Consider the following 27,943-nt stretch of genomic DNA (forward strand, 5'->3'; position numbering starts at 1 on the left):
GTGAGGCCTTTTGGGGCGCTCGGGGCGGCGTCTCGGGCTCAGTGTGGGCGGCGGCGGCGGCCGGGGATGCGGCGGCGGCAGCGGCTCTTCTTGATGGCGTCGCCGCAGCTGCCGGGCGCGGCCGGACGGAGGTAGCCGGAGCCGCGCCGAGGCGGCCCTGGCAGGCAGGCGGGCGGGCGAGCGAGCGATGGAGGATCAGGCGGCGCAGGAGGAAGGCGAGGCCGAGATCCAGGAGCTGCACGGGCCCGAGCACTGGTTCAGCCAGTGGGAGCGGCAGTGCCTGGCCGAGGCCGAGCAGGACGACGGCAGCGGCCTGGGCGGCGGCGGGGGCGGCCCGCTGCCGCCCGAACTTCAGGACGACGACGAGGCGGCCGCCGCCGCCACCCCGCAGCCGGAGCCCAAGCAGCAGAAGCTCTGGCACCTCTTCCAGAACTCGGCCACCGCCGTGGCGCAGCTCTACACGGGTGAGCGGAGGTGCCCGCACGTGTGGATGCCCAGACACGTGTCCGCGCCGGGCGCGACACCCCCGCGGGAGGGGCTGTCTTCACCCCCCCACACACACCAATCTTGGGAGTGGTCGTCCGAGGCCGGGCCCGGTGCCCCCGCCAGGCGCTCGCGCAAGATGGCGGGAGGCCCCATCTTCGCCGCCGCCGCGGCCGCTTCTCTTTCTTCGCTGCCCGCCGGTGAAGGAAGCGGCTGCCGGAGGGGGCAGAATGGATTCGCCCGCCCCCCCTCCGTCCCTACGGGAGGGTGGGCTCGCCCGGGCCCTTGGCCCCTCCCACCAACAAAATGGCGGGTGGGGGGGGCGAAGACGCCAATCTGACGAGCCGGACGCGGAGTCCCCTTTTAAAGGCTCTTTCTCCCTCTCCCTCCCCCCCCACCCATTGGGGCAAATGGAGGATTCCGCTCTTCCGCCCCCCCCTCCCCCGGCCGACTTGGACGCTTCCAGGCGGCTTCCGTCCCGCTTGGCCCCTTCCCTCCCCCCCGCCCTCCCATTTCCTGCGCTTCCGTCCCGGCGGCGGCGGGTGAACAAAATGGCGAAGCCCAACATGGCCGGTCCTTTTGAGGGGGGGGGGGCGGGGGACGGGCGGTCACGGCGAGGCTCACTTCTCCCCTTTGCTCTCTCTCTCTCCCCCCCCCCCGCAGACCGCGTGTGCCAGCAGCCCGGCCTCTCCCTCTGGGTGCCCTTCCAGAACGCGGCCACCGCCGTCACCAACCTCTACAAAGGTGAGCGGGGCCGGGGGGGAGCCCGGGGTGGGTGGGTGGGTTGGGAGGTCACGGCCTGGGCGGGGCTGGGGGCTCCCCTGAAGGCCTCGGGGGTCTCCGCAGGGGCCACCCCGGGGTCTTGCAGGGCGGGCTGGAGGGAGGGAGGGCGAGCGAGGGGCTCTTCCCGGCTTCCGCTCCTGGTAGGCTCGGTTGAGGCCCTGGGGCTGCCTGGTGGAGCAGGGGGGAGGGAGAAAAGGGGGGGGGGAGGGAGCCCCCAGGGAAGCCCAGCTGACTCTGCTTCAGGGGGATTCTGGGAGCCCCAGGAAACATCTGGAAGGGGCTTCTAGGGAAGCTGCCCTCTGGCCCTTGCCTGGAGGGGTCCAGTGGCTCTTGAAGGTGACCCTTGCGTGTCTCCTTGGCAGCCTCCCCTGCCTGAATGTTTGGGGGCCCAGCCAGATGTTCTCCACCTGCCGAGAGAGGAGAGAAGGGTTAGGGCGGTTTTGATGCTTGGGACCTTCCTGGGCTCCAGACTGGTCGCTCTTGGTGCCAGCCGACTTCAACCTGCGTGTGGCTTCAGTCACCCAAGGCCACTTCTGGCACTTAAAGAATTAAGATCACTTAAAGCAGTGGTTCTCCACCTGTGGGTCGGGACCCCATTTGGGGTCGAACGACCATTTCACGGGGGTCGCCAAACAAGGCTGTCCGCCATTTTCTTCCCCCTTTGGCCACGCCCCTGGCACCCGGTGATGTATAAGTGGTTGGGGGGGTCACCACAACATGGGGAACTGTATTATGGGGTCGTGGCATTAGAAAGGTTGAGAACCACTGTCTTAAATGGTTCTCAGTAATCTTTTATGAGCCCCGTCTCTGGAAATTGAGAGTTGGCAGAAAATTGTGGAACTTTTATTCAGAGCGCCTTTTCTGCCAGTCAAGCAGATTCAGAAGAGAGATACTGAGCTAGCCACCTTTCTCATCCTGTCAGGAGAGTATTACAGGTAGCAGAGTTGGAAGGGACATCCAGTCACCAGTGGTATAGGAAGCCCTATATACCATTGGACTTGCATAGTGGTCCTCATCTATCCCTTTTTTTAAAAAAAAAAAAATCTGGCACAGCAGTTAGAGTGCAGTACTACAGGCCACTTTAGCTGGCTGTTCAGCAGGTCAGCGGTTCAAATCTCACCGGCTCAAGGTTGACTCAGCCTTCCATCCTTCCGGGGTAGGTAAAATGAGGACCCAGATTGTTGGGGGCAATGTAAATAGATATATATATATATACATTGCTTACTGGTGTACACCACTTAGAGAGTGCTTGCACTTAAAGCAGTATATAAGTCTCATAAATAAATAAATAAATTTTAGGGGGTGTTGGATACCTTTGGGGCAAGTGCTTATGTATTTGGGAGGGATTTGTGCTTTCTGGATATACATGTGTTTGTGGGCTTTCTTGTGGAGTGTGTCCTGAGGACAAAAAAAGGGTTCCATTAGCTGCTGTCTGCCCTTAAGCTACCTGGATTTGCAAGAGGTTTGCACAGGATGTAGGAATAATATAGGATCCTAATTTCAGGAATCACAAAGTGGCTTAGAATGAACTACCTTTGTAAGGCAGGGACTTCTATTTTGTGTGGGGTTCTGATATTCAAGTGACATTTAAGTTGAACAGATTCTACTCATGTGCATAGCATGCAATCTTAACCACATCTGTGGTTCATTGTCCTAAGTCATGTATTGTTGTGTACTACAAAATAGTTGATCAGTACCTTAATGGTACTTAATTCTAAGCTTGACATAATCTAGCTTCTCATGGGAAAAATGTAGTTTTTCAGGGAATAAAATGGTTGTCTTCATTGTTTGGCTATGCATGGTTTGATATTAGAGATACCTTTTTATATTGACTTTGTACTATTTATACTGACTTTTAGATAAGGTTAGATTTTTCAGAATAGAGCTGGAAGGGGCCTTGGAGGTCTTCTAGTCCAATCCCCTGCTCAAGCAGGAGACCCTATACCAGTGGCTCTCAACCTGTGGGTCGGGACCCCATTTGGGGTCGAACGACCATTTCACGGGGGTTGCCAAACAACGCAGTCTGCCATTTTTTCCCCCTTTTCCTTAGCTGTGCTACTCCCTTTTATTCTATTGGCTTTTGAAAGCCAATATAATTAGACTCTCTTGAATAGAGTCTAATTCTATTGGCTTTCAAAAGCCAATAGGAATTGTCCAGGCTGTCTCTGCCCTGCTGAGCCCGCCAAAAGTCCCATTCTGCAAACGGTGCTGCACCAGTTGAGTAGTCCTCAACTTACGACTGGTTGGGGGTCGCGGCATTAAAAAGGTTGAAAACCACTGCCCTATACCGTTTCAGACAAGTGGCTGTCCAGTTGTCCAATTGTCCGTTTGCAATGCATCCCTTCTCTATAAACCAACATCCTCTCTCCTCCAGTGGTAATGAGCCTACTTCATGTCTTGTTATTTCTAATCTTAGAGAAAGAGTGGTAGAAATTTTTAATTCTGGAGTAGAGAGAAAGAGAAAAATTTTGTTGGATTTAAATGTTATGTTAACTTTCAATCATTTTTTTTCCTGTCCTTTAACTATGAAAATATTTTTGATGGTCTAGGAAAAGACTGTCAGCTCTATAAATGTTCTAGCTCTATACTAATTCATAAATCTCTAGAAAAGGACTATTCTTAAGTGGTTCACACTTTGAAAAACTCCACGAGGGGCTCAGAAATTCCTTTCAGCTCATGGAGGAAAAGAGCAGACTCAAGAATATGTTACTGGCTTGACCTTAGATATCCTAAATTGCTTCCAGTTACTCATAATAACTACACCAGCACTAACTGCCAAATGCTAGCTCAGCTAAAGCCTGAGTTGCCTTGATAACAAGTTCGGTGACCCAATAAATAAAGGTAACAATATTTTTGTTGGACTTCGCCATTCCTGTATCATGTAAATAACTTACTTTAGAGCAATTGATGTAATTAGATGATGCCATCTGAAGTGGCCAAATGGAATGTAGTGCTGAAAACAGCCACCTTTTAGTCATCGAGGGAGGTATTTGCCAGCTCAGCCAATAGTATTAGTCAGCTCTCTTTCTCTAATTGGCACCAGCTGCCATTTTGATGGCTTATCGCTTGGCAGTTGCTGGGTCAAAGCCAGATGGGTTGTGTGCACTCTATGCATGTGCCTCTTGCTAGAAATCCAAGCAGTGCCTGGAATTAGCTGGGAAAGAATATACTGGTAATCGAGTCTTGCATGGAGCACAAGGGATGCTGTCTCCTAACGCTGCATTTTATAATCTTGTGAAAGTGAGGAGGAGAATCAGAGTCTTCCAACCTTTCCTATATTTATAATACATCTTAGAACTGCAGGAATGACATGTCCAAAATTAGAAAATTCCACTGTGCAAGACATTGGGGCATAAATTGCTCCATAGCTAGTACAGTCCTGATATCAAAGTGTACAGATTAGTTTTTTCTTCTCCTGGTCTTAGAATCTAGTGATGTGAGAAGTCTCTCTCTCTCTCTCTCTCTCTCTCTCTCTCTCTCTCTCTCTCTCTCTCTCTCTCTCTCTCTCTCTCTGTGTGTGTGTGTGTGTGAGAGAGAGAGAGAGAGAGAGAGAGAGAGAGAGAGAGAGAGAAAGGAAAGAAAGTCAGGGCAGGTAAAAAGGACTTACTCGATGGATTCATACATCAGACTAAGTGGTAATTGGTTTGTTTGGAGATTGGCATATTATATGAAATGAGTCATTTTAGTCTAATTTAAGAACAGTGGTTGTATAGTCTATGACTTAATATGACATGTGAACCTAGCTGCTGCAACAAGGGGTATGAGAGATTGCACATGCTCCCTGTTGTCATCCAACTGGCCCTTGTGGGACCAGAATATTGCTCTTGCAGTGGACTTTTAGTCCTACTTGACCGTGTTGTTCAGGTGTTTATGTGGCAGCACTATGCTTAGCAAAGAAGGAATAGGCTTCTTTGCTTAAAGTTGTGTGACTTTTGTAAGTGTAAAAAAAAGCTTGTGTGAAAGTACAGAGGATGAACTCTACAATCATCTCAGTGGAAGGATTTAAAAGCTTCCACTCCAAGCTCTCCCACCTTTAAAAAGAGTTGAACTTTTCATATACTTTGAGAAGAATTTATGGAGCAATGTAAATATTCCAAAGAGCTTACATGGATGAGATTGACTTCCTCTCCAAGAATGAACATCAAAGCAAATACGTTCTTTTCTAAATGTCTACCTTGTTTTTGGTTTCTGTATACTTGAATGTGTATGTATATATAATTTTAACTTAATTTTGAGAATCCACATGCCATATTGTGAATGTCCTGATACTGGTAGATCCCCTGTTTCTGTGAACTGGTATGGATGATCAAATATTGATTGTTTGCAGTGATGAAATTATTATGGCACTCTCTTAAGTTTCAATCCCACCTTGTATCTGGGAAAGATAGATGCAACCATATAGTGCTCCCTCCTCCTGTTTTATCCCCTAATAATGGCTAGTTTAGCTGAAAAGATGGCTGGTCGAAGGTCTTGGATAGCAGAACTTGGGTTTTCCCAATCCTTGTTTAATTCAAACTACATTATTGGCTCCTTCCTATAACCTGCCTAAAACTGAGCAGCCAAAGTCATAGGTGTTAAAGTTTGAGGTACTGTTCTTAGTTTTTGTTGGATAAGCTGTGAGGTGGATCTGCTTGCAAGGTGGATCTGTCTTTAGTGGTTTTGTCACAGTACTGTTGGATCTGGATTTACTGTTAACTCATTAAGATGGTTTATGTTCCAGTGGAACTTCAAACAGCATTTGTGGCAGAAAGTCTGCTTTAACTCTGTTAGAATTGATGTCCTTGAGTAAAGAAAAATCACCATTGTAAAGATGAATTAAGAGTCAGAACAATATCAAATTAACTGCCGGTAGGTTTGTTTCATGGCAGGCTCATGTTTTACACCAGATGATTGCGCTAACTATGGATACACAATATACATTATATAGTAACATAATGAGAGTCATATGAGAATTGTCAGCCTTTATGAATTCTTAATAATCCTGTCCTTGGATAAAAGTATTCAGGAACTGAAGTTTTGGCCTGGAGCTTTTTAAATTAAACAGATTGCTTTCTTGGTCTGACTTAGCTCCCATGAGGATCAGAATGATTCATTGAGGCCTAGGGGAAGCTAGTTGAGTAACACCTATGGAGGAATGTTCCACTGTGGACCATGCTAAGGACATGACTATTACACTCATCACAATAGGAACATGTACAACCAACTATATTAGTTAATAATGTTGTAACTCACTTTGATAAAGCAATGGTGGTTATAATGGTTGTTATAATTTTTGAACTTGGAATGCATTGTAGGGCTTGGCACATTAAGGATCCAAAACTGGCAACATTTTTAGTTGTGCCCAATTTCTATTTGTTGCAAAAGTACGCAAGTTGACCATTTATTACAGATGTTCTATTTATAAGCATAACATTGGCTGAAGGAGTTGTCACATAATTTGTGCATAGGTGGTCAGATATTATCCCAGTATTTTAAAATGATTGAATCATGGCAAGGTTTGGAGTTTGAAGTTTGAAGGTTTGGTCCAATTGCCATGATTTAACCTTTTTAGATACTTTTGGCCTGGATGTTTGAGTCTTCATTTACATAATGTCTCAGTAATGTTTGTTGAAAACAAAGTCAAAGACTTGTTTTCAGTTCAAAGCAACATGTGACAATTTGACTGTCGTAATAGTGTAAGTTTTACTTGAGCTTAATGTTGTGGAATGTGGTATCATATTCTCAAGAATCTATTTTGGAAGCTAGCTCACTCTCCCCATCAGCTGAGGCTGCAGTGTGGAGGACATTCTTAAGCACAAAGTGGATTATACTTTCAAGGTTCTGCAGAAAATTGCTTTGTGCAATCTTTTGTTGAAAAAAACTGATGTCCAGTACAAATATATGATGTGTAAGTATTAATAGCTGTGCATCGGCAGTGGAATAGATTGTTTCTGATGAATAAAGCGGGATAGAAATATTACTTTAGGGAGATTTGTTGGACTTGATAGTCTAATTCAGCAATAGAAATTAGGTGGTTATCCTCACCAGCCTGATGTAGCCAAATACTCTGGAATTAAAGTTCCCGTACTCTTGAGAAATGGCCGCCTCACCTAAAAGTGGATTAATTTATTTATCCTATTTTTCCTCCAGAAGAGGAACAATTCTACTGTCTTCTAAATTCATTGCAGTCTAATTTCTGACTCTGTTTTTGATCACCTTCACTGAAACTGCCCTTGAGTTAACGGCCTGATCTAAAGTCTTTATTCGGTTTTCCTTTCTACCATTTTAAATCCATTTGATTGCACTCCCCAAATGTCATAACTCTTAATCGTGCTGACTTGTTTTCCCTTTCATAATTTCTGGTCAAAGAGCACCGTTCTCTACCTTCCCTCCCTACTTAACAAGGCTCTGCAGTTCCATTGGCCATTCTGGGTAACTTGGCAATTTAACAGTTTCATCCATTCCTAGGCCTGTCAGTATTACTTATCACCGTGGTGGCGAACCTATGGCACGCGTGCCACAGGTGGCACGCAGAGCCCTCTCTGTGGGCACGCGCACCATTGCCCCAGTCCTAGGCCTTCAGCTGGGTTTTATAAAACCATTTCGCTTTAGGCCTCCGCCACTATGTGCAAAAAAAAGAGGTTCAATCAATCAATTTCAACTTCTCGCGGGAAAACAAAATCTCACAAAGTTGGAATTGATTGGTAGAACTTTTTAGTCCCGCTCAGTCTGCTGTTATCACCACAGCCACGCCCACCCAATGGGCCACACCCACTCAATGGGCCATGCCCATCTGGCACCCGACGATACATAAATGGGTTTTGGGTTGCAGTTTGGGCACTCGGTCTCTAAAAGGTTCGCCATTGCTGACCTATCATCTAAATATTCTCTGATTTTGTCTAACTGTTTTATCCCTCCAGCCTCCAAGTATTTTTCTAGTACTTCTGTTTTGGAGCATCAGTATTATCCCAGGCTTAATATCTCTGAGGTTGAGCTTATCCTATTTCTTTCCAAGGGTCCAGCCTCTTAGTTTGCATTTCTTGACCATCAGTAACGTTATCTGCCTGTCAGTCAAATGCTCTTTTTATGTTCTCTTTTCCTTCCTGATCTCCTTCCTTTGGTTGTCAAATTAGAACCTCTTTCTATATAATGCTAATTTTGGTCTGGTGGTTAAGGCAGCAGCTGGAAACCAGGAGACTGCATTTTAGGCATGAAAAACATGGCTGGGTGACTTTGGTCCAGTCTCTCTCTTAGCTCAACCCCACCTCACAAGGGAGGCTATTGTGGGGAAAATAGAGGGAAAGGATTAATTGGCATGTTTGAGTTATTTGTAAAAAATAAGTTGGGACCCCCCCCCAAAAAAATCTAAGTAGTGAGAGTTGTCCAGCACAGGAAATCTAGGCAGATTGAAGCTGGGGGAAGTTGCTCTATTTCTTCATTTATAGGAGTCCCCCTACGGATTTTACTCCGCTAGTCGCTTCCAACTTGGGTGTTCATCTCCGTTTCAAGGCCATTGACCCAAGAAATTTCTGGGGTCAAGTGGCCAGCATGATGTCCCTGTGGTATCTATTTATCTACTTGCATTTGCATGCTTTCGAACTGCTGGTTGGGCAGGAGCTGGAGCGAGGATGGGAGCTCACCCCTTCGTGTGGCGCTCGGGTCTTGAACCTGGGGGGGGTAGCTTTTCAGTTGACAAGCCCAGCGTCTATAACAGTGTTTCTCAACCTTGACAATTTTAAGGCATGTGGACTTCAACTCCCAGAATTCCACAGCCAGCATTGCTGGCTGTGGAATTCTGGGAGTTGAAGTCCACATGCCTTAAAATTGTCAAGGTTGAGAAACACTGGTCTATAACCACTGAGCCACCATACTGCCCATGTATTTATTTATATCCCACCTTTATTATTTTTTAATAAATAACTCAAGGTGGCAAATACACACAATGCTCCTTCCCACACAGTACTCCTCCCACCTAACCTCCTGAGGTGAGTTGGTCTGTGAGAGAGACAGTTACGTCCTGCTTTCCCAGAAATTTCAACGCGGTCAATATTAATTCTGTTACATGGCATAAAGCAAAAAATAAATGCAAAAGATTAGTGTGTTTGCAGAAAAACAAATAGGCATGTGGCTAAAGTAGGAAAAATACAGTAAATTCAGCAAACCATTTGGGGGGATTGTAATTTAGCAGGATTGAAAGTGGATATTCTGAGTTTTTGCCAAAATAAAATCTAGAATGGTGTTACAGGGCATTGGGCAAGGTTTGCCCACATAGGTTGTGTGCCTCTCTCCAGTACAGTTAGTCCTTGACTTATGGCCACAATGGAGCCCAAAAAGTCAGGGACCTCTGTGTAGTACTGCAGGCCACTTTAGCTGACTGTGTTTAGCAGGTCAGCGGTTCAAATCTCACCGGCTCAAGGTTGACTCAGCCTTCCATCCTTCTGAGGTAGGTAAAATGAGGACCCAGATTGTTGGGGGCAATGTCAATATATATGTATACATTGCTTACTTGTGTACACCGCTTAGAGAGTGCTTGCACTTAAAAGCGGTATATAAGTCTCATAAATAAATAAATAAAATGAAGGGTTACTAAAGATAACATACCTCTTTTGACCTTGATCGAATAAAGGTAACCCTTGATCTATGACCACAGTTGAGCCCATATTTTCTGTTGTTAAGCAAGACAGTTGTTTAGTGAGTTGTTCCCCATTTTACAACCTAAATGTAAGAATTTGACCTAAGTCAGCGGTTCTCAACCTATGGGTCGCGACCCCATTTGGGGTCGATCGCCCATTTTTCGGGGGTCGCCAAAGGCGGCGATCCGCCTTTTTTCGCGGCGCCGTGCACGTGCGCCGTGCATGCGCGCCATGCATGGGGGTAGCGCCATGCACACGCGCCGCGTATGGGCCCAGCGCATGCGCATCGTGCATGGGCGTCGTGCATGCGCATCGTGCATGGGGCGCAGCCGCGCATGCGCAGAGCGTTTGTGTGACGGGGGTCGCCGTCACACAAACGTTGAGAAGCACTGACCTAAGTGGACACACAAAACTTTCAGTCAGTGCTGGATGTCCTGTCATTTTTTCCCCCAAGACTTAAAACATGTTGCAAAAGTGGGATAGAGTAGAAGAATAGAATAAAAACTTTACTGTCACTTGAAATGTACACTAATCAGCATACATTAAAATGACATTTTGTTTCATTCAGCTCTCAAAAACACACCATTTTGCACATACTCACATATACACACGCACATATGGTGCAAAAGTCACTTAGCCAATGTCTCCCTTAACAACAAAAATTGGGGGCTCAATTGTCATAAATCGAGGACCACTTGTAGTCATAACATCTGGTATCTGATATTAGCAGATGGCTCCGAATTGAGTCTAAAGTTTAGATAGGGCTGGCAGATGCATTTATTGTGTTTTTATTTATGATTGTTGAAGTGACTAATCAGCTGGCTGGGTAGAATTTGTGTGCTCCCCCCCAGTGGTCAAGATAATTGCAATTCATAAATCAGTTTTTAATACTGGGTTTATCTTCCATTAATTCACCCTGTCCACAATGCCAGTTGCCTTTGGCTTTGCTTCCAGAAGGCCGGTTGTATCTGAACTTGCTGCTGTCTGCGGTTGGGCCAACTCCTAACACGTATTTCTTTTCTTCCAGAAAGTGTGGATGCTCATCAACGGAGCTTTGATGTAGGAATCCATATTGGCTATCAGCGCCGTAATAAGGACGTCTTGGCTTGGGTTAAAAAGCGCAGAAGAACTATTCGCAGAGAAGACTTAATCAGTTTCCTGTGTGGCAAAGCGCCTCCTCCACGAAATTCTAGACCTCCCCCAAGACTGACTGTAGTATCCCCTAACCGGGCGACATCCACGGAAACTAGTTCTTCGGTCGAGACGGACTTGCAGCCCTTCCGGGAAGCCATAGCTCTTCATGGTAATGGTGGTTCTCCCTCTATTTAAAAATATATATATATATTTAAAAGAAGCACATGCCTCTCTTAGGAACCATTTCATAGCTCATGTTTTTTTATGGCCAGTGAGAATGAACAGTAAAACATCAAACATGGTTCTCGGTATGTTAGTGACTGAGGTGGGGCTCATGGATTCTCCTTTCCAGACCTGCCTGGGAACTCCTTGCAGATGTGCACTTCTTGCAGGGATGACTCAGGGTTGTTCCTTCCTCTTGTGACCTCAAATGCTCTGAAAAACCAGATGTTTCTTACCAGCATAATAGGCTAGGGCGAATGAAACGTGGTTAAGTCAGAACGAAAAGCAGTTTATCCTGAGTGTTTTGGTGGAGAAAGCTGGATGGTGGAGAGAGCCTTGAAGGGACTTTTCAGATGCTGCTATGGAAACGAGGGCAAACACATTGCTTAAGACCTGGGAAAGGCCATCTTATTAGGAATCTCAGTCTGGCGTCTCCCAGATTCAGAGGGAGAGAGACTTGCAGTAGTTTGCTAACCTAGTCCTAGCCTAACATGCAGCTAAAGACTTTTTGGGGAGCTGCTTTCTTGAGCTGGTCTACCTTGTTAGGACTGAACCTTCCGTACCTTGAAAAGAGGGCTTATTAAAGTTTGGTGGAACAGCACAGCCTCTGTGGCTCTTTAGGTTGAGTTTCAGTCTTCTTTTACCAAAGAGGGAGGGGTTTTTTTGGGGGGGGGGGAGAGAAATAGCTGTAGTTTGATAAGAGGCTGATCTTGCTGTATGTAGCATGGAAGCAGCAGGCATGTTTGTTTGGTAATGTGATCTGTGAGTCTTCATGGCTTACATGACTGTAGACCAGTGGTTCTCAACCTGTGGGTCGGGACCCCATTTGGGATCGAACGACCATTTCACGGGGGTCGCCAAACAAGGCTGTCCGCCATTTTTTTTCCCCTTTGGTCACACCCCTGGCACCCAGTGATGTATAAGTAGTTGGGGGTCACCACAACATGGGGAACTGTATTATGGGGTCGCGGCATTAGAAAGGTTGAGAACCACTGCTGTAGACTCTGCTCCAGGTTGGCCATTAGTTATTTGGTTGCTTCAGAAAACCCTTCAGGTAGAAGAAAAATATATATTTTTTTCTGGCTGAGGGGGTACTCCCGTTTCATTCTTCTAAAGCAGTGGTTCTCAACCTTGCCGCGACCCCCCAACCGGTCGTAAGTCGAGGACTACTCAACCGGTCGTAAGTCGAGGACTACTCAACTGGTGCAGCACCGTTTGCAGAATGGGACTTTTGGTGGGCTCAGCAGGGCAGAGACAGCCTGGACAATTCCTATTGGCTTTTGAAAGCCAATAGAATTAGACTCTATTCAAGAGAGTCTATTCTATTGGCTTTCAGACGCCAATAGAATAAAAGGGAGTAGCACAGCTAAGGAAAAGGAGGAAAAAATGGCGGACTGCGTTGTTTGGCGACCCCATGAAATGGTCGTTCGACCCCAAATGGGGTCCCGACCCACAGGTTGAGAACCACTGTTCTAAAGCAGGGGTGGGAAACCATGGCCCCTTTATGACTTTATGAACCACCTGTGCTGGCTTAGGAATTCTGGGAGTTGAAGTCTACAAGTCAAAAGGGGGCGTAGTTCCCCACTTCTGTTCTGAAGAAACAAGATGTTCAATTGGATATTTCCCTTTCGAAACACACCATTTGCTACCCAGATTGAGAATACAGCCTGATGCAGTTGAAAGAGTGGATGCATAATTTGTGGATATTTGTATTATTGTTTAATCAATGAGGGAAGCCAGATTCTCTTAACAACTGAGTGATTCACTTAATTTCTAAAGTGGTTTGCTTAACAACAGGGGCAATAAAAAGTAAAATTGGGCTTGACTCATAGCCTTGCTTAGCAGTGGGGATTCTGGTCTCAGTTGTCATTGTAAGACTGCCTCTATACTGAATTTAAATATCATGCTTGGAAATTAATGCAGAATTGATGGATAATACAAAATACAGAATTTTAGGGGAAAAAAAATATTTGTATAGTGCAGCTTTTGTTGCACTGTTGATATTTTGGGACTGTAAATTTCAGAATTCTTGACCATGGCTATGCTGAAGGCTGCTGAAGAAGCACGCCAGGTAGCATTTTCTGACACAGATCTCTGGAAGTGACATGTAGAAGCCTTTTTAACACTGCTCCTGCCATTTTGCATGCAAACCTGTGGTAGAGATTTCATTTGTATCTTGATGAGTTGCTGGTTTCGAATCCTGCTAACGATGCTGCAGCCAGAGTAATTTAAATCGCAATTGGATACCTTTTTAATTGGTTTAAATCTGTGGGTAAGCATGTAACTCATATTGGGATTAGAAAACTGTCTCATGTGGAAAAACCCTGATTGTTTTCCTCTTGTCAGCTCGGTGGACAAATCTGTTCCAAGTGCCAAGATGGCATTTTGCCCCCAATGGCTGGAATATTGCTTTGCTGTTGGAAGTACTCAAAATGGCTGAGGATATCCCGGTTCTCTTCAGGTTTCTGCTCCCTCCTTGCCAGGGAAGCTGGCAGAAAAGAGAGGTCTGATTTGTACTTCAGCTTCACAACGCATATGCTTGAGTTTCCACATCCATCCTTGTCAAAGTGCCAAAGCTTGGCTCCAATTCTTGGGACTCGCTGTGAGGCAGGATAGGTGGTGATTTTGCTAGGCAGGTGACTGGTTGGGGTGACCCAGAGCAGGTTGGTATTGTTAGTTTTCAAGTTTTACAAGTTTGCTTGCCTGTCATCGGGCGAGGAGTTAAGGTAACAATATGTTTACAGCGTTGACTTGGATGCTCCTGTGTGGCGGGATTTTCAACGGATGAATAGAGGGTCAGTGCATGCCAGTGGCCAACAGCTATATCTGTATTGCTCTAGTACAGTGGTTCTCAACCTGTGGGTCGGGACCCCATTTGGGGTCGAACGACCATTTCACGGGGGTCGCCAAACAACGCAGTCCGCCATTTTTTCCCCTTTTCCTTAGCTGTGCTACTCCCTTTTATTCTATTGGCTTTTGAAAGCCAATAGAATAGACTCTCTTGAATAGAGTCTAATTCTATTGGCTTTCAAAAGCCAATAGGAATTGTCCAGGCTGTCTCTGCCCTGCTGAGCCCGCCAAAAGTCCCATTCTGCAAACGGTGCTGCACCAGTTGAGTAGTCCTTGACTTACGACCGGTTGAGTAGTCCTCGACTTAGAACCGGTTGGGGGTCGCGGCATTATAAAGGTTGAGAACCCCTGCTCTAGTATTAGTTGTAGCAACTAGTTCACTTTGATTCAGGTGCTGCCCATAAAGACTGCAGTCCAGCCATGACCTCTTAGATTTGATTTCTGGGATGTGAATGTTACGTTCTTAATGCCTTATTTCCTGACAATTGCACAGAACTGGAATTTGAAATTGTTTAGGATGCCCTTTAGCCTCTGTGAAACCTTTAGCCAGAGAGATGCCAGAAGTTTGTCTTTCTAGAAGCTCAGTGTGAGAAGCTTTTTCAAATGGCGTTGACATTTTATAGATTAGGTGTGAATTTCAGCCTGTTTATGAGAATGTAATGAAATTCACCAGTATCTTCATAAATCAAGAAAAAGTTGGTTTCATCTTGAACATAGAAAAAAAGTGTTCAGCCAGTGAAATGAAGGCTTTTGAATTCTCTTCATAAAACTCCAGTTCTTAATCTCTGTGTACGCCACCAGTTTTTTAATACTAAACTGTAGAGTAAAATAGAGTAGAACAGAGGAATGAAGAAGAGAGAATAGAGGAATGAAGAAGAGATGATAGAGGAATAAAGAAGAAAGAATAGAATAGAATATTGCATAAGGGGTCCTCAACCCCCATCCTTGACCAGCAACCGGTCCGCGCAAACAAGCAAAACCCCATCCGCGGGATGCAGGCATCACACAAAACCACACCCCCTCCGTCCACGAAAAAATCTCCCCACGGAACTGGTCCCTGGTGCCCAAAGATTGGGGAGCTCTGTATTACATCACATCACATTGGAAATTTTTCAAGAAGGTGAAGATATTTACTGGCAGATATGTGTTGGGCCTCATTGCTGAAGTTAAATAGTATTCAAGGCCAATAAAAGGAAGAGTTTCCCAAAGGGCTTAACCAACGTTACGGAATTTGCAACCACAACTCTTGGCAGTAGAAGAGTACCGATTACTCGACGTGATCTCCTTGGGCAGAGTCAGTTTGCCTTGGCAGTGCCAGATTCTAGAGCAGTCAAGGGCTGTAGCAAGCCTGTCTGCCTAGGGCAGTGTTTCTCAACCTTGACAATTTTAATTCTACGCTGGCTGTGGAATTCTGGGAGTTGAAGTCCACATGCCTTAAAATTGTCAAGGTTGAGGAACACTGGCCTAGGGCTTTCCAAAGGACCTAGTACAGTGGTTCTCAACCTGTGGGTCGGGACCCCATTTGGGGTCGGGACGACCATTTCACGGGGGTCGCCAAACAACGCAGTCCGCCATTTCCCCCCCCTTTTCCTTAGCTGTGCTTACTCCCTTTTATTCTATTGGCTTTTGAAAGCCAATAGAATAGACTCTCTTGAATAGAGTCTAATTCTATTGGCTTTCCAAAGCCAATAGGAATTGTCCAGGTTGTCTCTGCCCTGCTGAGCTCGCCAAAAGTCCCATTCTGCAAACGGTGCTGCACCAGTTGAGTAGTCCTCAACTTACGACTGGTTGGGGTGGGGTCGCGGCATTAAAAAGGTTGAGAACCACTGACCTAGTAGAAAAACCTGATGGCGCCTGTTGTAGTTTTTAGTCAGTGAGAGATGCTAAAGTCTAAGCAGTCGCCCATCTTAAAGTGATTTCTTTGGATTTAATATAATGTTTTTGTGGGACTGAATTTCTTGGCTTAGAAGAGGAGAGAGCGTGACTTGGTTTCCTGTGGCAAATATGGGGCCAGGCAACTTTCTGGCGGGCAGAAATGGGGCTTTTCATATTTTTGGATGGATAAGAGCCTCAGTAGGTAGGACAACAATGTCCTGATTTTGAAGGTTGTGTGTGTGGGGGGGGGGAGTACTATTTTATCTTAAAAACATTCAGCCTGTTTTAGGATCTCATTGTGGGTTGTCCTCTTCAAAGTGATTGTTTTCTGAACTTCTTGCATTTTGGGGTCAGGTTGCCTATCTGAGATTGCCCTCAGTTATATTTCTCTCTTTTCAGTTTGTTAGAACTAAAGAAATAGGTAGGATTTTTGAAATGCAGAACTGGCTGCTCTAACTGACATCTCACAAGGTTGCTTCAAGCTTAGATCTTCCAGGCTATTAAAGAAAAAAAAATACGTTAATTAAATAGCTAAACATAGTAAGATGTTCGAAATGAACATGTGTCTGACGTGAAATGCCTTTTTTGTCTAGAAATAATTTCTGTAGACAGAAGTGTTAATGGGAGGCACTGGAGGCTAAAGTTTTTGGCAGGTTTGCTTGTGTCAAGAATGTGAGAATAATGTGTGGGCAAGTGAATTTGCCTTGCACTTCTTGAATTTGGGAAAAAAAATAAGTTTTTAAAATGAATAATACATTTCTATGCATATTTGCTGATATGTCCTAATTTTTCACAATTAGACTTATTGTTTAGTAATTCCTATTTATTACTTAGTAAGCCTTAAAAGCAGAGACATTTAATTTGTATGAAAGTGCAAGGTTTTCTATCTTTTGAAGCAGTAGGGAAGAGGTCTTTTGGGAGACATTTTAATGATGCGTTTATTGATTTTAATTTAAAATGATTCAAAATGAAGTTATATGTTTCTGAGTGTTACGGAATATACCGTATCTTGATTTTTGTCTGGAAACGTAAGTAGGCAAAAAGGTAATTTGTGAAACGGAAGCAACCATCAGTGTGTAATAAAAATAAATAGTTTCGACTTCATCCTCCAATGAATCAAGTAGATCTGGGAAAACATTGACTTTCAGAAACAGGGAGGAGCAAAGTTAAACTGCAGACTTCCACATGTAATCAGCCTCATTTTCTGAATCTGAATTAGTTTTTTTTTTTACTACTGTTGAGGCTTTATAGTAGAAGAAGTCATTGCAAATTTACTTCATAATAGAAAGCATGCTGTAGGACAGAGTTCCCCAACTTTTCAGGGTTGGTGGGGGGAAGAAGGGTTGGTTTTGTGTGTGGGGCTGAATGCGTGCACGAACACCTATTGCTCGAGTGAGTGGGGCCGTAAACACCCACGATGCTCGTGGCGATGCCTGCGTTGAGTGGGGCAGTGCACGCACGCACCGGCCAGCCAGGTGGCCAGGTTGGGGACCCCTGCTGTAGGAGGTGACTAGGCTGGGCCCAAGGGAAGGATCAAATGTGTCATAAGTCACGGATTCCTGTGCGCCCACAAAAGTCCAGCCCACCTTGAATTCCTTCTACTCTTACCTTCTGCTAATTTCCCTTGGCTGTTAGTAGTTCAGATTCTTGTAGAGAGCTTAAACTTGCAATAAACCTTTATACCCATTTGAGCTGTCTGGATGTCCTGATGTTCCTGGCGTTTGACACATGCAGAGGTAGAAAAGAGGAAGCACAAATATTATAATAAGCAGGTATGCATTCAAAATGGAACAAATCTCACCAGCTCACTGTGTTAAGGATTAAGCATATTTGCTAAGTTAAATTGCTAAATTAAATTTTTGTAATATGCTTGAATTTTGGGGACAGAAAGATATCTTAAAAAGAGTTTCCAGGGCTGAGCGTTGCTGACCTAGTCTTGAGGGTGCAATATTAGAAGAGATGCACTCATTGCTTTAATGTGGTTTCTTTTTCTTTGTGGCTTCTCTGTCTCAAAGTGTGTCGTAGTTTCGTCTGGTAATGCTTCAGAATTTTTTTTTTTTTCAGTATTCCCCATACTTTGATTTCTTTCCTGTCAGGAAAGTTGAAAAAGAAACATCCTTCCAAACAGAATCCTAATCACGTGAAGTGTTAATACCATTTTACAATGTCTTGGTAAGGCCACACTTGGAATACTGCGATGCAAAAAAGATGCTGAGACTCTAGAAAGAGTACAGAGAAGAGCAACAAAGATGATCAGGGGACTGGAGGCTAAAGCATACAAGGAATGGCTGCTGGAATTGGGTATGTCTAGTTTAGTGAAGAGAAGGACGAGGGGGGACATGATAGCAGTGTTCCAATATCTCAGGGGCTACCACGAAGAAGAGGGAGTCAAGCTATTTTCCAAAGCGCCTGCAGGCAGGACAAGAAGCAATGGATGGAAACTAATCAAGGAGAGAAGCAACCTAGAACTAAGAAGAAACTTCCTGACAGAACAATTAACCAGTGGAACAACCTGTCTCCAGAAGCAGTGAATGCTCCAACACTGGAAGTTTTCAAGAAGAGACTGGACAGCCATTTGTCTGAAATGGTATAGGGTTTTCTGCCTAGATGACCTCCAAGGTCCCTTCTAACTTTACTGTTGTTGTTGTTGTTGTTGTTATTATTATTATTATATGATTAGAACCCTATTCATACAAGCTCCATTGCGCGCTTGAACTCCTGATGGCTAAGTGTACTTTGAATCAAGAACCGCCTGAAGCTGCTCTTGATAAATCCTGAGCATGGGTTGAAATCCAGAAGGGAGGTAGCCTTAGTCTCTAGCAACAGAGTCTTCTGTCACCTTTGACTGAAGAAATGTACTCGATGCTCTTGCTTGCTACATGCACTAACCCAGTGATGTCGAACCTTTTAGAGACTGAGTGCCCAAACTGCAACCCAAAACCCACTTATTTATCGCAAATTGCCAGGGCTGCATCAGCATTGTAATGCCCTCACAGGGGAAGGGGGTGTAGCCCACTGGGTGGCTGTGGCTGCAGTAGTCACGGCAGACTGGCTGAGTGTGGCCAAGGCCAGTTCCTTGCCATCTCCAGGGCATCCCCGGAGGGCCAATGCCGCTTGCTTGCTCACTTCCTGCCCTATTGATTCCAAATGCCACGTGCTCGCTACTCTGGTGAACTCTGCTGGGGCAACAGCGTGCGTGCCCATAGAGAGGGCTCTGAGTGCTGCCTCTGGCACGCGTGCCATAGGTTCACCACCACTGCACTAACCAGTCAGTTCCCACAGTCTCTTGTTTACTCCTTGTAGATCTCCAAGCAACCCCCGGTTTCTTAAGGTTTGCTTACAGGGGCCGGCACTATCAATACAGGGCGTTACTGTTCGGCCTATCTTCATCCCCGAGTATTTTTACCAAGGTCCTAGCAGTGCTAGCAGCTCACCTCCGGATGGTGCTAGTCAGAGTCCAGTGTTACCTGGATGACATCCTGATTCAGTCATCATCATTGCCTTGACGGATCTAGAACGGGTGATCAACCTTCTTCAAAGTCACAGGTTTTTGGTGAATTTTTTCAAGAGTCACTTGTCTCCCATGACAAGGCTATTACACCTAGGGGCCATCATAGACACGGTCAACTGCCAGGTCTATCTATCCCAAGAACGTCAGGACAGCATACGACAGTTGGTCCTACAAATCTGCGGGAGCGGTATGGCAACATTAGCAAGTCTTTCCCAATTACTGGGAAAAATGATATCGGCCATTGCCATTGTACCTTGGGCCAGGCTCCACTTCAGGATACTTCAGTGGTTCATGCTCCCTTTCCAGAGACGGAACTTCAGCTCATCCACTCGGAGAGTGCGGATTCCACTCAGAATTTTGCGTTCCCTCAGGTGGTGGCTCTCATTGGCCATGCTCAGGGGTCTTCCTTCAAGGAGCCGGACCGAATTACTCTGACAACCGACGCCAGTCTATTCGGTTGGGGTGCGCACTTACAATCACAGTGGGCACAAGGCTGTTGGTCCCGCTCCGGCCTTCGGCACAATATAAACTGGTTGGAGCTCAGGGGCATACACCTAGCCCTTTGACACTTCCGCAACTCGGTAGCGAAACGTCATGTACTGGTCCTCACGGACAACATTGCTGCCAAGGCCCATGTGAACCGGCAAGGGGGCACCTGATTTCGTGCCCTCCTGTCCGAAGCTGTCCTCCTGGGGTCTTGGGCGGAGTCCAGTCTAGCCTTCACCAAGGCAGATCTCATATCGGGAGGCAAACACACAGGCGGATCTCCTCAGCAGGGCGACGGTGAACCACTCAGAGTGGTGCCTGCACCTGAGGATTTTCAGAGAAATCTCCCACAGATTCGGACTTCCGGTTCTGGATCTCTTCGCCTCCCCGACAAACACTCAGATACCGAAGTTCTTCTCCCGTTTCCCATGCCCAGGGGCAGAACGCACAGATGCCCTCCGGAGTCTGTGGCCGGGGGGTCTGCTCTACGCTTTCCCTCCTCTTCTTCCAGCGGTCATCCACAAGTTTCTCAGGGAAAGAGCGGAGGTCCTCCTTGTGGCCCCATACTGGCCTCGGAGACCGTGGTTCGCCGACTTAGTGAACCTCTCCATAGCGGAACCATGGAGGATTCCTCCGGACAGGGTCTCCCTGAGTCAGGGGACACTACTTCATCCAGACTCCCAATGGCTCCAGTTACCCGTATGGCACTTGAGCGCTTAGTATTAACTCGGGAGCACTGCTCGCCAGGAGTCATTTCTATAATCCAGGCCTCTCGTTGGGACTCTACTAACCGTATTTATGAGGCCACGTGGAGGAATTTCTGTTCCTGGTGCTCAAAGGTACTATCTCGAAGTGCCACACTGAGCAGGCCTGATTCCCTCCCTCAGGGACAATAGGCTTTGGTATGTCCCATTGGTGGATTCTTCATCTCCAGTGCTGGAGAAGGGGCGTTGTCTTACCTGAACGCCTTTTCTCAGCATGGAGATGGAGAATCCACTCACATCCTGGTAGGTTGTTAGACCTAGATCTATATTTATGAGCCAACACGTCTTGCTGTCAGTCATGGCTTCGCCTGCGTTGAGACTGGGATCCGATAGCCCAGGAGAGGCGTGGCAACTTTGGCTGATTTGATCTGATTGGGCAGGAACACAGTCTAAACCCATTGGTGGATTCTCCATCTCCGTGCTGAGAAAAGGCATTCAGGTAAGACAACGCCCCTTCCCCAAACTTGGTCTCATCTACAAAATTGATGAGCTCCTTCTACTCCTCATCTAGATCTAAATCATTTAGTGAGGTATCTCCCTGCATGCTTCCTCTGATATAGACCAGGGCTTTTCAACCAGTGGTACGGATACCACCTGTGGTACATTGGCACTTGGCAGGTGGTACACGACCATCTTAGAAAAGTGGTAACGGAGGAGGGGAATGAGCTGAACCGATGGCAGCACCGCACAAGCCTGCGTGAGAGATGGCTGGAGCTGCAGGGCTGTCAGGGCTCAGCAGAAGCGCCAGGATCAGTACCGCTTTCCAGCTTATCGGCGCTTCGGGACTGTCAGGGCTCAGTGGAAGTGCCAGGATCAGTGCCAGGCTCCAGCTGGAGCTTGGCGCTGATCCTGGTGCTTCTGCTGAGCCCTGAAGAAGCACCAATCAGCTGGAAAGCAGCACTGATCCTGGCACTTCTGCTGAGCCCAGAAGAAGCGCCAATCAGCTGGAATGTTGCAGCATCTCCAGGGTCTTGTGATTTACATTCAGATGCTTGGCAACTGATTCATATTTATGATGGTCACGGTGTCCCAGGGTCATGTGAAGTGCCAAAACCTGCTGCAACCACCCAGCAGATGGGAATAAAAACCAAACACTCCCCCACCCCATCCCTGCTGCCAATCCTCAACAGAAATGCTCACAACAATGAAAGCCTCGGACAGGAGGAAGAGCACCGCTGGGTGGGCAGGCGTCTTGCTCAGCTGTGGCTTGAGAGGCACTTTTTTTGAGTGCCATTGTAACTTCAAACAGTCACTAAGTGAAATGTTGTAAGTCGAGGACTACCTGTATTTTATCACTTTTTTCCTTTTTTTGGGGGGGGTCATCAAGTTTTTGACACCTTGCTAGGCAACTGGTGGTACTCGGATATTGCCATATCCTAAAAGTGGTATAATGGGTGAAAAGGTTGAAAAGCCCTGATACAGACGCAGTTCCATTAAGGACTGAATGCGGTTGGTCAGTCAGTTGTGAATCCATCTGGTGGTGCCACTGTATATCCCACATAGTTCTATCATGCCAAGAAACAGAGTGTGGTCTACTTTCAAATTCCTTACTGAAGTCCAAGTATTCTATGACCAGGGCATTATCCTAATCCACTAATTTAGTCACTTTATCAAAGAAGGCACTAAGGGTTGTCTGGCGATGATCTGTTTTTAACAAACACATGCTAGCTTCTTTTAATTGCTTTGTTCATTTCTAGATGCTCTCACAAATCCATGGCTTGATAGTCTTTTCCGGGATATTCCCAGGTATTGATGTGAAGCTGATTGGTCTGTATTTCTTGAATCCACTTTTTTCCCTTCTTTTATAGATTGGAACCATATCGGTTCTTTTTCAGTCCTCTGGCAGTTCTGTGTTCCAGGAGCTTTGAAAGATTCTGTTCCGACATCACGTCTGCTAGCTCCTTCAGATGTAATCCTTGTGGTTCTGGTATTTGAACTCATCTAGAGCGGATAGGTGTTTTGTTAACCTATTTCTTGCCTATTTTGACCTGCATTCCTGTTCTGTCTCCCACTGTGCTGCTTTTGGTAGGTTGGGCTAATTTTCTGTTTGCGTGAAGACAGATGCAAAGAAGAAATTAAGAAGTCCCCCTGCTGCCTGTCTCCACCTTGCCATCGTTTCCCATTAGTGGACACATCATATCTTTGACTTTTTCTTGTTCCTTACATGTTGAAAGAAACTTTCTTTTTTTGGTTATTTCTTGTATTTCTCAGTTTTAGTTTTCCTGACTCTGTCGTTGCAGATTAGTTTTCCTGACTCCGTCGTTGCAGATTTGGGCTATTAGTTTTCCTGACTCCGTCGTTGCAGATTTGGGCTATTCACTGGAATTCTGCTCTAGTTATGTGACCCTCTTACTTGGTTCCCAAACGGTATAGAAAAGCTGAGTGTGCCAAGAGCTTCCCATTCCAGAATTGGGACTTCTTGAAAGCAATCTGCAAGGGTTCTAGTAGTTTTGTTTGCCCTTGTAAGTGTTCTAAATGTCTGTGGAGATTCTCAATCATCCAGGTCATGGTTGTCCCAAAGGTGCTTCCTCCCTCCCCCCAAAAGGCAACTGGACTTTTTGCTTCTCATTCCAAGAACTGAAGAAGCTTCTTGGATGAGAAGTGAAACATTAAAGAAAAGTCCAGTTGCCTTTTGGAAAAAAGCACTTTTGGGACTAGCAAGTGACTTTGGAAGGGCTTCTGCTGGCCATCTGGCAAATTTCTTGGAGAGGTTGAGCTTAGTTGGAGATGGGGGGATATCTTGAAGCATCTGGTTTTATTCATGCACCTTTGCTAAGCCTTGGGATGGGGTGGGGGAGGCTGGGGGAAGGGTATTTCCAGAGTAAGTAATTTTATTATAATTTTCCTTTATACAGCTCTAATACATATTCAGCAGACTGTGTCATTTTTATATACATCGGATCAACATTCTACACCATGTATACACTATATACATTCAATATCTAACTCACAATAACCTCATGTATGTTTCCAATGTTTGTTTCTATTATCTATCCATGTATACCATTTTTCCCAAACCGCATAACATTCCGAACCGTCTTTTTCTTTTAGTTCTAAAGTGAGTTTATCCGTTTCGGCACATTCATATATCTTCTGAATGATCAATCCCTCTGGTGGTATATCGCGTTCCTTCCAGTATTGCGCGAACGCAATTCTTGCCGCAGTTAATATGTGTAGAATCAAATATCTTATTTTCCTATCAAATTTCTTTTTTAAGTATTCCCAGGAGAAATGTTTCCGGGTTTAGTTCTATTTGGCATTTTGCTAGCTCTGGTCTTTCCAGAGCAAAGCCAATCTTTTAGCCTCTGGGTAAGCAGAACACAGCTGATATGGATGTGGAGAGAAAACCTAAGTCTGGATAAATTCTGTTTTTAGGTATCACAGATTGTATAACCATGTCCAGTTAACTAGATGACAAAGCTTGCTAAGAAGGGTGACAAAACCCGAACCCCCTTTTCCACATGTGCGTTTAGACATATATGTTTGAGCAAATGCCCTAGCTCAGGGGTAGGCAACCTTGACTCTTTTATGACTCGTGGACTTCAACTCCCAGAATTCCTGAGCCAGCCATGCTGAGGGGAAAGGGAGAGGTTTCCAAGCTGAGCCATGCTGGCTGAGGAATTCTGGGAGTTGAAGTCCACGAGTCATAAAAGAGCCAAGGTTGTCTACCCCTGCACTAGGCCAAAACCATCCAAATCATAATGTCAGACCAATATTTAAATTCTTTGGGATAGGGGTCTCCAGTCTTGGCGACTGTAAGACTTGTGGACTTCAACTCCCAGAATTCCTGAGCCAGCCATGCTGAGGGGAAAGGGAAAGGTTTCCAAGCTGAGCCATGTTGACTCAGAAATTCTGGGAGTTGAAGTCCGCGAGTCATAAAAGAGCCAAGGTTGCCTACCTCCCGCCTAGGCCTAGGCCGCTTTATGACTCATGGACTTCAATTCCCAGAATTCCTGAACCAGCCATGCTGAGGGGAAAGAGAGGTTTCCAAGCTGAGCCATGTTAGTTCAGAATTCTGGGAATTGAAGTCCGCGAGTCATAAAAGAGCCAAGGTTGCCTACCCCTGCCCTAGTTGAAGAACTAGTGAAATATACTTAAATTCTCAATATCCTACATAGCCAAGAGGTAGAGGAGAACTGCCTTTGTTCCCCAGTTTTCCTAGAACTGGCTTACTGAACGGGAAAGCTAGGGGGGGGGGAAAAAAAGGCATTGACAAGGATGACTTCCATGATTTAACCCTTTTGTGGTCATAGTTTGCAATACAGGCGGTCCTCGACTTACCAACGTTCATTTAGCGACCATTCAAAGTTACAACGGCACTGAACAAAGTGACTTATGGCTGTTTTTCACACTTAACGACCGTTGCAGCATCCCCATGGTTCATGCGAACAAAATTCAGATGCCTGGCTGCTGACTCGTATTTATGACGGTCGCGGGGTCCCGGGGTCACGTGATCCCCTTTTGTGACCTTCTAACAAGCACAGTCCACGGGGAAGCCAGATTCACTTAACAACCGTGTCACTAACTTAACAACTGCAGTGATCCACTTAACAGCCGTGGCAAGAAAGGTTGTAAAATGGGGTAAAAGTTCACTGAACAGCTGTCGCTAAGCGACAAGAGCATTTGTATTCCATTGTGGTCGTAAGCCGAGGACTATCTGTATCTTTCTGCTAGAGAAGGTTGGCTTGATGGCAAAAGGAGGGGGGCCTTTCTGAACAGATCCCCGGGGAATCTGTGGGGCACTTCCATAACCCTCTGCAGCCATGATCCCAAATTCTAATGAGGATCCCTGTAGTTGACCGTTTTCAGATCCACTCGGCACCCAAGAGCTCGGAGTAAGCCCGGTGTTCTCCCGTGAGGGGTCCAGGCCTGCCCTATGTGTTCAAGTTGCCTCCAGTAGGAAGAGCTGCGACTTTTATAAGCATCCCAAACTGTAGATCCTAGAGTCACCGCTTACATAGCCCAGGTCAGCCTGTGGATTCACATTAATGTAGATGTGGAGGGAAAATGGGCGTCTTTCCTTTTTTAATGATGATGATGATGATAATAAAGTTGGAAGGGACCTTGGAGGTCATCTAGTCCAGCCCCCTCCTCAGGCAGGAAACCCTATACCACAGTGATGGCGAACCTTTTAGAGACCGAGTGCCCAAACTGCAACCCAAAACCCACTGATGCATCATCGGGTGCTGGGTGGGTGTGGCCCATTGGGTGGGTGTGGCCCATTGGGTGGGCGTGGCTGCAGTGGTAACCACAGACTGGATGGGACTAAAAAGTTCAATCAATCAATTCCAACTTTGCGAGATCTTTTTTTTTCCTAGGAGTAGTTGAAATTGACTGATTGATTGAACCTTTTTTATTTTTGCACACGGCGGTGGAGGCCTAAAGCGAAAAGGTTTTATAAAACCCAGCTGAAGGCCTAGGACTGGGGCGACGGCGCGTGTGCCCACAGAGAGGGCTCTGAGTGCCGCCTCTAGCACCCGTGCCATAGGTTCGCCACCACTGCTATACCATTTCGGACAAATGGCTGTCCAGTCTCTTCTTAAAAAACTTCCAGTGTTGGAGCATTCACTGCTTCTGGAGGCAGGTTGTTCCAGCCTCTCACCCCCTCGGCACGCCCGTCTGGCTTCGCGGGTGACCCTGGCTCCCAGACCGTCTTAATGCCTTCCTTCTTTCCTTTCCCCCTTGCAGGTCTCAGCGGTGCGATGGCCAGCATCAGCGTTCGCTCGAGCACCCCGGGCTCCCCCACTCATGTGAGCAGCGGCTCCAACGGGAGCCGAAGGAGAAACGGACTCCATGATGTTGACTTGAACACTTTCATATCTGAAGAAATGGCGCTCCACTTGGACAATGGTGGAACTAGGAAGCGTACCTCAGCCCAGTGTGGTGATGGCATTACGGACTCCCCAACCCATAAACGCAACCGTATGATCTAAATGGCAACCTTGTTTTCACCCTCCCCTCTTCCCCGCCCGCCCCTTTGCTCAAAAGCCCACTGGTGCTCATCCGCCCACTGGGAAAACGAATTTGAGGCTCGCTCTTCCTGAGTCACACAAAAATTGCCATTAAAAAAAAAAAAAAGAATACATCCTGAGGGTAACACTCCTCTTGATCTTCTGTGGCTTTTCTCAGAGTAGATTCTTTAGCAGAGGATTCCCAACATTGTGTATTAGCTAGCAAGCTCATCGCAGGTAGATCACACATCCATTCCAAGGCTAAAAGTGACCTTACATGTACTCCTAAAGGGAAGAAAGGAAATATCAGACATTTATTTGATTATAGATTGCTTTTTGTCCTTTATTTCTTGACGTGTTTAAATATTTGCTTCAACAGTATTGCCACTTTTGACAACAGTGTCAACACCATGACTTGGCAAGTAAGACCCACATGCTTCCTTTAGAGAGAATATATATATATATATATATATATATATATATATATATATATATATATATATATAAAACACATATATACATACATACACACATACACGTATATATATATTCTTAAATATATTAATATTTTCCTTTTAAAGCGTACTAGACACATAATTTTCTATTTAAATAAGTGTGCACATTATAAGCATTGGCCTGTGTCCATTTTTGTTTTAAAAAAAAAAATTACAAAGCCGGGAGGTGATGTAAACAGATTTCCCTGGTGATGATGCAGCAGAGACTAAGTCGTTACAAAAAGGCTGTTTGTTGGGGTTGTGTGTTTGTGTGTGTGAACTCTTAAGGCAGTTGCCCCAGGCCCTCTCCCCCCCCGCCCCCGCCCCAGGAATTTCTGCTTGGAAGGTTTTGAATCGATTGCTTAAGTCACCCAGCCAAGAGTATTTTGATGGTCAGAGGAATGTGTTTTGCCCCTGGGAGGACATGTAATTTTTATTTATACAGGTATGTAACTTGCACTTCCTCAGTGCGCAGGGAGAAAACTGGGTGGGTAGGAAATGTATTTTTTTTTTTAAAGGGTTTTTGGCCTCGGTGTCTTCCCATCCTGATGGGGGTGAGGTCTGAGCTGCTTTTTAAAGGCAGGAGCACCAGTGTCTCGGGCACCCTTATTTCCTTGGTCATTTGGGTGAGATGGATGGTGAGCCTTTCGGGTGGCCTCAGCGCCAAGGGCTGCAAAGCCAAGCGGCCCCCAGCGTTGCTGTTGGGCTGGCCGAGCGGTCAGTCACCAGCAGAGGCTAATGTTGGTGCAGCAAAAAGGTGCCCACCATTTTCGAGACA

General features: G+C 46.0%; 1 protein-coding gene across 1 annotated transcript; it reads left to right on the forward strand.

Moving 5' to 3' along the window:
- Positions 1 to 27,135, forward strand: CUNH16orf72 (chromosome unknown C16orf72 homolog). The gene is made up of 4 exons (XM_039349752.1): positions 1 to 464; positions 1,147 to 1,227; positions 10,906 to 11,181; positions 26,409 to 27,135. Exons 1-4 carry the CDS (start codon positions 188 to 190, stop codon positions 26,651 to 26,653), a joined length of 879 nt encoding a protein of 292 aa, XP_039205686.1. The 5' UTR covers positions 1 to 187; the 3' UTR covers positions 26,654 to 27,135.
- The last annotated feature ends 808 nt before the right edge of the window (positions 27,136 to 27,943 follow it).

This window comes from Crotalus tigris, unplaced genomic scaffold (genome assembly GCF_016545835.1).
Source record: "Crotalus tigris isolate CLP2741 ecotype Arizona unplaced genomic scaffold, ASM1654583v1 scf7180000018301.7375997, whole genome shotgun sequence".
NCBI classification, from domain to species: domain Eukaryota; kingdom Metazoa; phylum Chordata; class Lepidosauria; order Squamata; family Viperidae; genus Crotalus; species Crotalus tigris.